This window comes from Triticum urartu, chromosome 5, assembly GCF_003073215.2.
Source record: "Triticum urartu cultivar G1812 chromosome 5, Tu2.1, whole genome shotgun sequence".
Taxonomy (NCBI): domain Eukaryota; kingdom Viridiplantae; phylum Streptophyta; class Magnoliopsida; order Poales; family Poaceae; genus Triticum; species Triticum urartu.
Genome location: NC_053026.1, coordinates 657,618,184 through 657,631,818, shown reverse-complemented (window position 1 = coordinate 657,631,818; position 13,635 = coordinate 657,618,184). Strand labels below are relative to the sequence as shown.

At 41.7% G+C, this 13,635-nt stretch overlaps 1 protein-coding gene and 1 pseudogene across 2 annotated transcripts; both read left to right on the top strand.

Annotated features, from left to right (window-relative positions):
- Positions 1 to 3,838: 3,838 nt before the first annotated feature.
- On the top strand, positions 3,839 to 8,479 carry LOC125506565. 2 transcript variants are annotated; one of them, XM_048671356.1, is made up of 2 exons: positions 3,839 to 5,186; positions 8,458 to 8,479. In XM_048671356.1, the coding sequence occupies exon 1, from the start codon at positions 3,898 to 3,900 to the stop codon at positions 5,134 to 5,136; it is 1,239 nt and encodes a 412-aa protein (XP_048527313.1). In that variant the 5' UTR covers positions 3,839 to 3,897; the 3' UTR covers positions 5,137 to 5,186; positions 8,458 to 8,479. The 2 variants fall into 2 exon arrangements, with proteins under 2 accessions (XP_048527313.1, XP_048527312.1); XM_048671355.1 differs by lacking the exon at positions 8,458 to 8,479 and adding an exon at positions 6,046 to 6,401 and having other exon boundaries at positions 3,840 to 5,186.
- On the top strand, positions 6,670 to 7,614 carry LOC125507661 (annotated as a pseudogene).
- Positions 8,480 to 13,635: the final 5,156 nt, after the last annotated feature.

Below are 13,635 nucleotides of genomic sequence, written 5' to 3'. Positions count from 1 at the left end.
GTGGCTGACGCAGTGGGTATTCCGCATGCATTGTTTTTTTCAAAAAACACCCTTGCATTTTATTTATTTATGCAGAAAACCCTCAAATAAAATGAAAAGTGCTAGAGCGGCAGCAGGATTCAAACACACGACCTGCTATGATTCGCCTCGCTTAGATAGCCACTTGACCTCCTTACTATTGACGTTTATATAGCACAATTAGCTTTATAGTATAAGATAAACCGTACGAGTTAAAGTAGAAACCAAATGAGAAAAGGGGAAGGCATCGGTTCTAACCTATGACCACGTAAGCTCGCCGCGTGTGCGAGCGCCAACCATCCGACCACTATGACATTTAAAGAGATAAGCACAATTTATCTTATGTATTCTTTTTTTCTATTTATGAAAATTACTTATATTCTAGATAAACTTTTCGGACAAATCAACTAGATTTTGTTTGAATTCAAGTAATTTTAAATCTAAAAATCTAGATAAGAAATATACTGCAGAATGAGTGTACATATTTTTTTGGACAAATCAACTAAATTTTTGTATGAATTGGAGTAATTTTAAATAAAAATGTAGATAAAGCAAAATATAGTGCAGAATTAATGTAATTTTTAGTTCAAATTCAAATAATTTAAATGTGAAAATCTAGATAAAAGAAACTATAGGTCAAAATGAATGTACAGATTTTTTTGGATAAAACAACTAATTTATGAATGAATTTGAATAATCTAGATAATAAAATATAGTTCATAATGAATATACATAAATTTCTTTCAGACAAATAAACTTAATTTATTATGTATTCAAAAACCTAGCTAAAAGAAATTATATGTGAAGAAGAATTTACATCTTTTTTGGACAAATCATCTAATTTTTGTTTGAATTCAAATAATTTAAAATTTGAAAATAAGGATAAAAGGAAACATAGTGCCTAATAAATGTACGTATTTTTTTGGGACAAATGAACAAAATTTTGTCTGAATTCGAATAATTTGAAAATCTAGATAAAATAAAATATGTGTCAGAATGAATGTGCGTAATTTTTTTCAGAGAAATCAACTAATTTTTATTTGAATAACCTATATAAAATAAAAATAGTTCATAATGAATGTATGTAAATTTCCTACGAATTAATCAAGGGAAGTTTTGTTCAAATTCAAATAATTTTAAATTGGAAAATCTAGATAAAAGGAAACATAGGTCAGAATGAATGTATGTATATTTTTTCCTAAATATATAAATAAATTTTGGTTGAATTCAAATAATTTTAGATTAAAAAATCTAGACAAAAGAAAATATAGCACAGAATGAATGTATGTAATTTTGTTTCAAACAATTTATCTAAAAATTTGTTTGAATCCGAATAATTTTAAATTTGAAAATCTAGAGAAATGAAAATATATTCGGAATGTGCACTTTTTATTTTAGAGGTGATATACTTTAGTAGTTCAAATGAAATACCAAGTACGATCCGTTGCGGTGGATAGGTTCCATTACAATAGGTCGTTGGTTAGAACTCGCTCATCCCATTACATGTTAGGGAAGGTGAAGTGAGGAGATCAGTCCATACCGACGCCTCCAAGGAGGGGAACGGTGCCCTCAGGCGTCGCCGTCGGCGCGGCCGGTCATGGCCGGCCAGGGATTTCACCCGAACTAGATCCCCGCCACCAGCAGCGCCTCCTGTACAGAACCGGCGACCAAGAGGAAGCGCGGCCCGACCAGGCTGGCCCGCATGCCGAACAGGGGAGGAGGCGAGGCACCGGATCACGCACACCGATCGACCGCCGCAAAAGTCGCTGCCGGCCGCCAACGACCACCGGATCCCGCCGCCCGCGCGGCCGACACACCAGATCCACCGCCCGCACGGCTACTAGCCGGCCGTGCCTTGCCAATGGAGCCGCCGCTCCAGATCCGGGGTTCCCCACGCAGATGCAGGGCAACCGAGGCCCCGTCGCCACCATCCTTGGCGCCCTGGGCTTGCCCGGCGGCTGCCTTAGCGGCGGCGAGGAAGGGAAGAGGGGGGGGGGTGAGGAGGAGGGGCGGCTAGGGTTGGGAGGAGGAGCGGCTGGGGTGGGAGGAGGAGGGGCGGCTAGGGTGGGAGGAGGAGCGGCTGGGGTGGGAGGAGGAGGGGCGGCTAGGGTGGGAGGAGGAGCGGCTGGGGTGGGAGGAGGAGGGGCGGCTAGGGTGGGAGAAGGAGCGGCTAGGGTGGGAGGAGCCCAAAATTGGGGGAGAATTTCACTTCCCCGGCCTCTGCCTCTTCATTGCTCATTACTGTCCCCTTTTCCTTTTCCTTTTGAGATGCAGCACTAGGTTAGGGCATGTACAATGATGACATATGGATGCAGATGCCCCATGAGAAAAAGTAGCGTGAGACAACTACATTGATTTTTTCTCCCCAACGCAAGCTACTACTAGTGGGCCTCATCAAGAAATAGAAAATAGAAACTTTAATACATATGCTTCTCTACTCTTCATTTCAACCTTTTCAGTTTTTTACATCAGACCACACTTTTTCTTCCCAAGCACCTGCCTCTTGCAGAGGATCCCGCTTCCCTATCCAAACCCACTTTCCCTGACATCCAATCCTACATGGCACATGGGGCATCACCATGAGGCTATGCATTGACCATGTGAGCATATACTGATGAACAAGCATCTCCACTGTGGTGTGATAGTTACTTTTCATCTCCCAACTAGACTACCATGTAGCATATATTGATGTTTGTGTTGTTTCTCTGCTTGCTTGTGCCTTGAGCAGTGTGCAGGCTACAAGTTTCAGAAAGAGCAACACAAAGAATACAGATCTAAAGATGAAACTTTGGATATCAGTATAGAACAGTTTGTCGTGGAAGGCCATGACCAAGGGGAAGCCATACAATACTTCATGAAGATTGAAGGTACATGTTTTTCTATTCGGTTGACTTCTGAACTGTAGCCTACCGAAATAGACGACCCTAACTAAAACCATCGCAGAATTCACTTTGAGGTTCATGAGCTTCTACCAATCTTATGGTACCGAAGAAGTTGAGTAAAGGGGGTGTTCTATGAAGGGGGTGATCCACCCTCTCCATCAAGAAATAATCTTCAAGTACTACTGCACCTTAGGTAATTTAGCAGTGGCTCTGCCTGCCTCTCAAAGCACCTTATATGTTGCTCCGTGTGTAAGATGAAGATCGACTGTGTGATCGTTGTTGTGCGTGCGAATATATGATCACACACAGAACTTGGCATATGTGTCGACTGGATTGTGATGGGATCCAAATTGTAAAAATATCAACCCCATATTTGATAGTATATCAATATTATCATATTAGTCTTATAGAGTACTTTGTATTCTATTACTGACAACACAGCATCCCAAAGCAACATAGAGGTTGTAAGTATTGTGTTTATTTCATGACACAAGAAAACACAATGATGTGAGGAACAGAAAACTTAATTTATAGTCGCACTTGTTTCCTTACTTTTCGGGATATTGTGTGCCCCTAAAATTTAACATGCGAGTACCCTTCTTGTTTGATTTTCTTATCATGACCTGATTATATATTCATCCCATAAAAATCCATCTCTCACTGTTATTTTTTGAGAAAATCTCCCATTGTTCTTTATTCTTCAGGAAAATCTATCACTGTTATATAGTAGTTTTTTTTTTTTGAGTAACTGCTAGGAGTTTTTTTTTGAGTAACTGATATAAAAACCTATAACCTATATTTTTTTTATAGTAGTACTAGGTGCACACAAAAAAACTCTGTTTAATTCCAAAGCATGGGCTACTTGGAGTCTTGGACTATTGCGTACATGTGCTCAAAGCATTAAGCCTATATATAATGGGCTTGGGCCATGCGTACTATACACAAGTAGCCGACCAGCCAGAGGGATCCAGAATCTCCATCCACCCACTCTCCAGCAATGTCCAGCGAGCCGCTGCCGCCGCCGCCAGCAGCGAAACCTCCGTCCATCCCCTCCACCACTGCCCTCGCCACCGCCGCCGACGGGACCACCACCATATCCTCCCTCGGCCAAGACCAACTTCTCGACATCTTCCTCCGCCTGCCCAACCTCCCGGATCTCGTCCGCGCCGCGCTCACCTGCCGCCCATGGCTCTGCGCCGTCCGCTCCTCCCCGTCCTTCCGCCGCCTCTTCCGAGCCCTTCACCCAGCGCCCCTCCTCGGGATCTTCCTCAAAGTGGACGACGACACCGCCCCCTCCTTCGCACCCCTGCGCCGCTCGGATCCCGTCGTCACCGCCGCCCTCCGCCGTGGCGACTTCTTCCTCACCTCCCTCCCGCTGGACGACGCCTGGACTGTCACGGACTGCCGCGACGGTTACGTCCTCCTATGGAATACTCTCTGGGCCGTGGCTGTGGTGAACCCCATGACCTGGGCTGTGGACGTCATCTCCTTCCCCGATGATGTCGCGGATGGGAGTCTCAGCGATTTCGGCTTCCTTGGTTTCCACCTGCTGACTTCCGACGAGAATCCCCGGTCGTTCCGTGTGGTCTGCCTCTGCGCCGACGTCTCTAGGGTTCGTGCTGCCGTCTTCTCGTCGGATACAAGGGGTTGGGCCGTCCACCCATGGGTGGAGATCGGTGGTGAAAACAGCCTCAAGTACGGTGCAGGCACGATGGTGGACGGTTCAGTTTACTGGCCTTTCTATGCCGAAGGACGCATTATCAAGATCAACACTGCCTCCTCTGTGGATCTACCCTCACACACAACTATTGATTACTGGCAAGACGATTTCATCGTTGGGGATACCAAGGATGGAGAACTCTGCATTGTCCGTGCATCCGATGATTTTCGCCTCCATGTTTGGATCCGTAGTGTGGGCGGTGATGGAATTGGGATTTGGGTGCGGCAGAACATGCTCTCTTTGGGTGCGGAAATTGATCGGGTCACTCGGGGCTTGGAGGGCCAAGTCAGGGTTGTGCAAGTGAGGTCTGGATGTGTCTACTTCTCCATGACACGCATGACTAATGCTGGCACACAGCGCACCTGGTTCTTCTACCTTTCATTGGAGACCATGGAGATCGAGTTACTAATCCACGGCACATTTGATGACTGTGCCTTTCCGTATCATATGGCCTGGCCTCCTTGTTTGATTGGTGATGATGGGAGCACTGGACATGAAGTTGAAGCTTCTTGCTGAAGTCTGCACTTGTTTGCCGTACGAGGAAATGAATGAATGGGATTTTTCCGGTATGAGTTTACCACTATTAATTACTTTTCTGATGATGCAAAATAATATCTGGTTGACATTGAAAATTGGAAGATCGTGCTATTCTATCTTGATGGTTATGCCTAGAAACCTTTAGATGATTTCAAACTATTGGTAAAATTCTGCTAGAAGATGTTGCATTTCCTGCTAGGCCCCATTGACCAATTTGTTCCTACTGTTTGTGTTTGTGTTCTCTCATTTATTGAGAGAAAAGCACAGCAGTGCTAGCTCTGGAAAGTAATTATAATAATCTTTGAATATAATTAACTTCAGATATGCATCTGTGACTCTAACAAGAATCCCTTTATGCATATTACTTTTTTTGTACATCACAATCCCTTCATCTTTGAGGATGCAAATTTTCTTGTTTTCCATTTTTCTTCCACTGCACAACCTCTTAATTTTTGAGGATATGTTTTTCAACCTTTGCTGTTCTTTGTTGTGCGCACATAAAATAAGAAATTGGCTTTTAAGTGCTCAACTATTTGCCTCTTCTTCTTCTTAGGGATATGTTCCCGACCTAATTTTTATGGTAGCTTAGTTGCGACTTGTTATACTTGTATTTCAGTTCACAATGTTAGCCAGTTGTTCCCTTGACTAGATATCGGAGAGTTCTGAAAGTAGTTATTGTTTGCTGCATTCTTTCTGCATCTCGGTGCTACTGTTTTGTTCTACATTTACTGCAATTTACGTTCAGATTTTTAAAATGCAAGTGTCAACCATGTTCAGTTTCTTCCAAGTATAGAGATAGCAGAGTAGAATTGCACAAGTTACATCCTGAAGCAGTGCACCGAGTAGGAACTCACACAAGATTAACACACTGCTTTTGTGATGCAACAGCAGCAGGGATATTTGCGTTTTTGCGAAAGAGGAGGGGAATCTGTGGGTGGCAAGTCGTCGTTGTGCTTGGCATCGAAATGCATTATTTCTGGTGGCTGCTCATGAGGAAAGTTGGGAATCAACTGCATTTGTTGTGATAGATTTGTACAAAGGATACTTGCTTTTGCAATGTATTGCCTCGAGTAGTGGCCAGTGCCCAGAATGATACCGTGAGTCTGCCTATCATTTTAGAACATTCAGCAACTGAACCTTTTATCTCTTCTCCGGTTATTTAATCGAGTTCAAGTTTCAGTATGTTATATTCAAGTAGCAGAACATTATATGGCAAAGTTTCACTGCAATTTCTTTTGTTGAGAAGATCTCCCACTGTGTTTTTTTCTTTTGCTTTTAGAAAATCTCCCATTGCTATATGCTCCCTTCTTCCCGAGATAGATGGCGTGTAAATTGAGTTACAAAAACCAATACCTTTTATGTTTGACCAAACATATATAAAAAATATGTATATATAAATAATACCAAATGAATATCCATATATCCATTGTTACATTAATTTTCATAATTTCCGTGAAAAGGATATATTTTTCATAATTTATTCGGGCTATCACGTATACATGGCCCAATCCCATGGGCTGGGGCATCGTGGACTGTCGCGACGGTTACATCCTCCTGTGGAACTGGAACATGATGTCCGTTGCTGCCGTGAACCCCATGACCTGGGCCGTGGACATCATCCCGTTGCCCGAGGATGCCAGGGAAGGGTGTCTCCGTGGTTTCGCCTGGCTTGGTTCGCGTCTGCTGTCTTGTGAGGAGAACCCCTGGTCGTTCCGGGTGGTCTGTGTCTGCGTCGACGTGTCTAGGGTTCGTGCTGCCGTCTTCTCGTCGGAGACATGGGATTGGGGCACTGGGCTATCCACCCATGGGTTGAAATCGGTGGTGACAACAACCTCAAGTACAATGCTGGCATGCTAGTCCATGGTTCCATTTACTGGCCTTTCCATGGCGAACACCGCATGATAAGGATCAACACAGCCACCATGGAGGTCACCAATGTGGATCTACCCTTGCAGGTGGACGTTTTGAGGTGCAATTACAAGGCTGGGGAGACTAAGGATGGTCACCTATGCATTGTCTATGCATCTCATGATGACTTCCTCCTCCATGTTTGGATCCGTGGTGTAGATGGTGATGGAATTGGGATTTGGGTGCCGCAGAACATACTCTCTTTGAGTGAAGAAATTGGTCGGGTAACTCAGGGCTGGCTGGGCCACCTTAGGGTTGTGCAAGTTAGGTCTGGATATGTCTACTTGTCCATGAAATGTATTACCCCTGTTGGCATACTCCGCTGCTGGTTCTTATCCCTTTCATTGGAGACCATCAAGATTGAGTCGCTCATCCACGGGACATTTGGGGACTGTGCCTATCCGTACGTTATGGCATGGCCTCCTTGTTTGATTGGTTGTGATGGGAGCAGCACTGGGCATGAAGTTGAAGCTTCTCACTGAAATCTGCACTTGTTCGTCTTATATGAGGAAATTAATGCAAATTTGCAGGTATGAGCTTAATTAGCATTATAAATTACTTACTTTGTTGACGCAAAATTATATCTACTTAGTTGGCATTGAAAACTGGAAGATCGTGCCTTTGTATCCTTCCTACGCAATGGTTATGCTCATAGAAATCTTTAGATGCCTGATAACCGTTGGTATAGTTCTGGAGCTAATGAATTTTATTGAAGATTGGATTTTCATCTGCTGCAAACTTTCTATGGAATACTGCTATGTTTTATTTGCTGCCAGGCCCCATCGTTTAATTTTTTTTGTTTGTGTTTTTCATTTATATAGAGAAAAACACAGGACAGCTAGTTCTGGAAAGTAATTATAATAAACTCTGAATGAAATCAACTTTCAGATATGCAGCTGTTATCGATACAATTCTAGTTCTTTTTGCTGCACAATCTCTTCATCTTTTAGGCTGCAGATTCTCTTGTCTTTCAACTTTTGTTGTTCTTTGTTAGTGCGCGCGGCTAATAATGTAAATAAGCTTTTAAGTGCTTAATTATTTTTTAGTATGCTACCGACCTAATTTCTATATTACCTGCAATTTATGTTCAGTTTTTCAGAAAATTGTCGTATAAGATCACCTTGTTGCAAGAAAGCTGATTTTGGAAGTGTCGAGTCAACTGTACTCAGTTTCTTCGGAGTATAGGACCACCTTAATCTTGCGTCTTAATCATTAATCTTGTGCAAATTCTACCCCTTGGTGCAAGAAACTTGGTGCGTTTCCTAGTTATATTTTTGGAAGAACAGAATTGCACAAGTTGCATCCTGAATCATCGCACCAAAGGGTAGAATTTGCCCAAGAGTAAGACGCTGATTTGATGTAGATTAACACGCTGCTTTTGTGACGCAACAGCAGCAGGGAGATTTGCGTTTTTTGGCGAAGAGGAGGAGAACCTGTGGGCGGACCGGTAACTGCAAAGTCGTGTGCTCGGCGTCGAATGCATTTATGTTGACTGATGGTGTAAAGTTGGGAACCAGACCAGATGCATTTGATTTGATCGGTTTGTAGAAAGTATGTATTGCCAGATTGACTCAGGTAGTGAGTGGTGAATGCTCGAAATGATATAGTGAGTCTGCTGCTTTGCCAATTGCCATGAACAGTGTAATCTGCTGTCGTTTCAGAACATTCAGTGATATGGTGAGTTGAACCTTCTGGATGTTGTATTCAAACACAACATTTTGTGGCGATGGTTTCAGAATGATTAGTAGATGGGTTCAGGGGAGTAGTGATTTCACTCGCGGAGATTTATTTCAGGGAACTCTCACCTATGAGTTCAGATATATAGGCGGAGAGCGCATTCCTTTCGGAGCTCGTTTTATGGAAGTGTAAATTTCCTTCTGCTGCATACTTTTTGTGGAATACTGCTATGTTGCATCGGCTGCTAGGGCTCAGTAACCAATTTGTGTTCTTTATTTCTAGAGAGAAACCAGGGCTCCTAGTTTCTACTTTTGTGCCTGGAAAATTAATTATAATAATCTTTGAATAAATTGAATCGTTGGACACGCATCTGTGCTACTAACAAGAATTCCCTTAATACATACTACCTTTTACTAGTAAGATCTGCTAATTGTGTGATAACAACTTGCTTGTGGCTTGTTATGCATATATATATTTTTGGTGTCTTAGTTGTGACTTGCTATAAGTTGCATTTTGGTTCGCAATTTTAATTAAGGAGTTGATGCCTTGGGGAATACTAGTACTAGATATGAAAGAATCATGGAAGTAGTGGTAATAATAGAATATGAGTAAAATGGAATTTGTAAATATGTGTCTCTGCTTGTAACCAGAATCCTCCAGTACACATAATATTTACTAGGAATACTTATGAATTGTCATTTTTTTTAATTGTACTAGCTTGAGCATGGGCTTCTTGAAGTTTGGTTGTTTCTGCTGCATATGCCCAGCTAACAGCATGATTTAGCTTGTACTGAGTGCTTAACTAAAAATTTCATATTTGGTGACTTATTATACTTGTATTGAGTTCATGATATTTAGGCAGTTAGTGCTTTGATGGACTAGAAACCTAATACTAAGGAACTGACTGTTCATTTTTCTGCATCTCTATATGCTTATCTTGAGGAATAAAATCCGAGTACTGTGACTTGTCATGATATTAGGCAGTTGGTGGCTTGTACTATAAAACTTATTGTTCATTCTTCCCATTCTCTATGGTCATGTTATATCTTTATTAGGAACGGAATCCATGTCATGTGACCGATGTATTTACAAGAATTGGTTTTGTTTTGCCTGTGTATTCCCTCAAGTAGCTTTGAGTTATATCGATTATCGTATTGATTTGCTGATCAACATGTAACGTAACCCTATAATCTACCACTCTTTAACGCGATAGGATTAGTTGTTCATTCTGTTCAAATACTACAACAGTAGGACAGGGCACATGGCCATATCCCACTTAACTCATAGGCTCATAGCACATGGGCAAGTTTGTTTGTTTGGTGCCTATGGATGCCACATAAAGGGTGTGGCCACCAAAAACATGCGCGCACTCAGATGATTGAACGCCTTAACAGGTTGGAGGGGGTACTACAGTGGTCTTGGTCTTGGCCCGACACCGATCGAGTCCAGGCAAACAAACACCTTGCCCTTTTTTTTTCGAAAAGTAGGTTATCCCCCGGCCTCTGCATCAGAAAGATGCATGCGGCCATTTTATTAATAAGAAACACCTTATATTCTAGGGGTGTGAAACCACCCCAGTTCAGGCCTCGACACCCAGAGCTCCTCGTTAGCACATCTGATGATACACGGCACCAGTTCTGAAGGGAGCGCCACTCCTGGCCCTGGCGATCATCGAGGCATTTCTCCATGATAGAGCACGAGGCTGCTAGCTATAGCATCAAGGTGCAGCGCCGGCGCCTCAACTTGCAAAGGGTCTGTCTGAACTCTTGTACTCTTCTGTTGCAATGCTTCAGAATGTATGATGACCCAGAATGTATGCTTTAAGAAAGACCGACTTTCCAGAATGTGAATGCCAATGATATGAAATATTACTAGTATGAAGATCGATATGCTCCAACAATGCTCTTATCACGAGGTGAGGTCGGTCACAGAGATATCAGCACTCGTACTTGTCCGATTCAACGGTTAGTGTCTTATGTTGGCTACCAACCTTGATTAGGATCTCCTTTCATGGTGATTGAGTATTGTAACTGGCCTCAAATTTCGTATCATATTTCATATCCAAGGATTAGCTCAGATTACATCCATGATTAGGCATTGCATGCAATGTCGGAAAATGTTTGGCACTAGCAGTTCTTTACAAGTTCCAACAAGTCATTCAACTTACCGCATGCTGATTCTCTTCCCAGAAATATGCTGATTCATCAGAAAAACGGAACAGGTCTCTTGCAGCAAGGGCGAGGAACGAGGATACATGCAGGATTCACGGTGCAGCAGCTAGGACGCAAAAAAGAAGAAACTATGTACTTGCAATACTATTAATCGGGCACCAACTACTTAACACTTTGAGTTGAAATTACAAGTCATTGCTAAGCCACCACGAAAGTTTCATGAGAAACATATCCCAAATAGTTAAGCACTTACTACCTCCGTACCAAAATACAAGACGTTTTTCTAGGCTAAACTAGCCTAGAAAATGTCTTATATTTTGATACGTAGGGAGTAGAAGCCAATTTTTATGTCATTAGCTGGGCATGCAACAAAGAATAACTAAGACATCTTTAAAAATGAATATATTGTGTAACCAAAAACAGAAGACAAGAAAAATCCTATCAACAATCCACACATCACATTAACAAATGCTAGTACTCCCTCCATTCCAAAATTCTTGTCTTAGATTTGTCTAGATACGGATGTATCTAATACTAAAACGTGACTTGATACATCCATGATATTTGTCAGAAGCACGTATGCAGTATGGGATTTTTGTCAGAAGCACGTATTGATGTTTGAATGAATTATCATTGTATTAAAATTTAAAACTACTTTTTCATAGCAAATGAGTAAGAACTAGCTATACTGAACTACTGATATAAGTTTACCCAACTACATGGCAAAAAAATTGCATAAAGTGGACACAAATCTTTTGAGACGTGATGATTTACCACAACATTCCGGTGTGGCGTTGGACGTCGGACCAAAGAGCCGCGGCAGAGCACACAAATCTTTCGAGACGTGACGATTTACCACAACATTCCGGTGTGGCATTTTTCACATTCTGAAAATGTTTGCAGCTCAGTTAATTAGCTAGCCGCCTAGAGTAGAGTCGGTCTTTCTGAAAGCAGCTTCAGACTGCACGCTCTGGGTCGGCATCAGGATCTACATCATGAACCATTCATTCATTCATCGCATCAAAAGAGTACTAGTCCAATTTACACAAGACCCTTTTGCAGGCACTGCTTGTTGCTGCTCTAGCGCCATTGTGTAGAAATGCCGTCTTTTTGACCGGTTACTTGCAAGACAGAAGCAACAGCGTCCTGGCTAGTTGGGGGCAGACACTGGACTGGACTGGAGCATCACAATTCCTCGAGGCTTCTTTTCTGCACTGGAGTATTAGATATCTAGCCCATCAACTGCTTAATATCGCAAACTGAATACAAGTATAGCAAGTCGCCACAAAAGCGAGGTGCATATTTTTTATTTTCTGATTTTCGGCACATCAAGGAAACCAAAACTATTTCTACTTGTTTCCCAGCTGGTAACACGCCACCTACCAAAGATTCATAGGTGCTGGAATTTCCATTCAAAATTCACATCTCTGCCAGTGAAATCACTACTCACTTGAACCTGGTTCTTTGCCGCAAAATGGTGCATCTGAATGCAGCATACTGAAGGCTCTTAAATAATCGAAAAGGAGAGAGATGATCAGTTATTGAACGTTCTGGCATGACACTACACTTCATTGCAATTGGCAAAGCAACAGACTCACTACATCATTCTGAGCATTGACCACAATCTAGGCAATACACTCTTTCTACAAATCCATCATCATGCTGATTCCCAACTTCACATGAGCAGTGAACAGAAATGCATTCCTATGCAGTTGCACGCCCACCCATCCGCAGGTTCCCCTGCTCTTCGCCAAAAAACACCAATCTCCCCTGCTACTATTTTGCATCACAAAAACACAGTGTTAGTCTGTGTAAATTCTACCCTTTGGTGCAATGTTTCAGTATGCAACTTGTGCAATTCACTCTTCTAAACAAAAATTAAAAAAAACACAACAACTTTCTTGCAAATAAGGTGATCTTATACTCCAAAGAAACTGAACATAGTTGACGCTTGACATTTTTTTATGACTGAACATAAACTGGTAGCAGTTAAAATAGAGCAAAACAGTAAACAGCAGATGAAGAAATAATGCAACAAACGGCAACTACTTTCAAAACTCTCTGATATCTAGTCAAGTAAGGGGCCAGCTGGCTAACATTGTAAACTGAAATACAAGTATAACAAGTCGCAACTGAGCCACCACAAAAGTAAGGTGGGAACATATTCAGAAGAAAAATAACAGATAAGCATATTACTAGTTGTGCGCACAATAAAGAACAAACAAGGCTGAAAAAAGATCCTCCAAACTTAAGAGATTATGCAGTTACAAAAAAAGTAATTCGTATACAGGGAATCTTGTTAGAATCACTGGTGCATATCAAAATTTCATTTTTCGAACTTTATGCACATCTGAAAGTTCAGAATATTATAATTACTTTCCAGAACTAGCAGTCCCGTTTTTCTCCAAATAAAGGACAAACACAAACTGTAGAAACAAATTAGTCCTAGCTGCAAATGTAACATAGCAGTATCCCACAGAAAGTTTGCAGTAGACGAAAATCTGATCTTCCATCAAATTCACTAACTGCAGAACTGAACCAATAATTTTAAAGCATCTAAAGCTTTCTAATGTGATTAACCATTACTTAAGATACAAAGGAATGATATTCCAGTTTTCAATGCCAATTAGATATTATTTTGCATCAACAAAGTAAATAATAAAGATTACCTCATACCCATAAACTTCCATAAATTGCCTCCTATGATAAACAACTGCAGGCT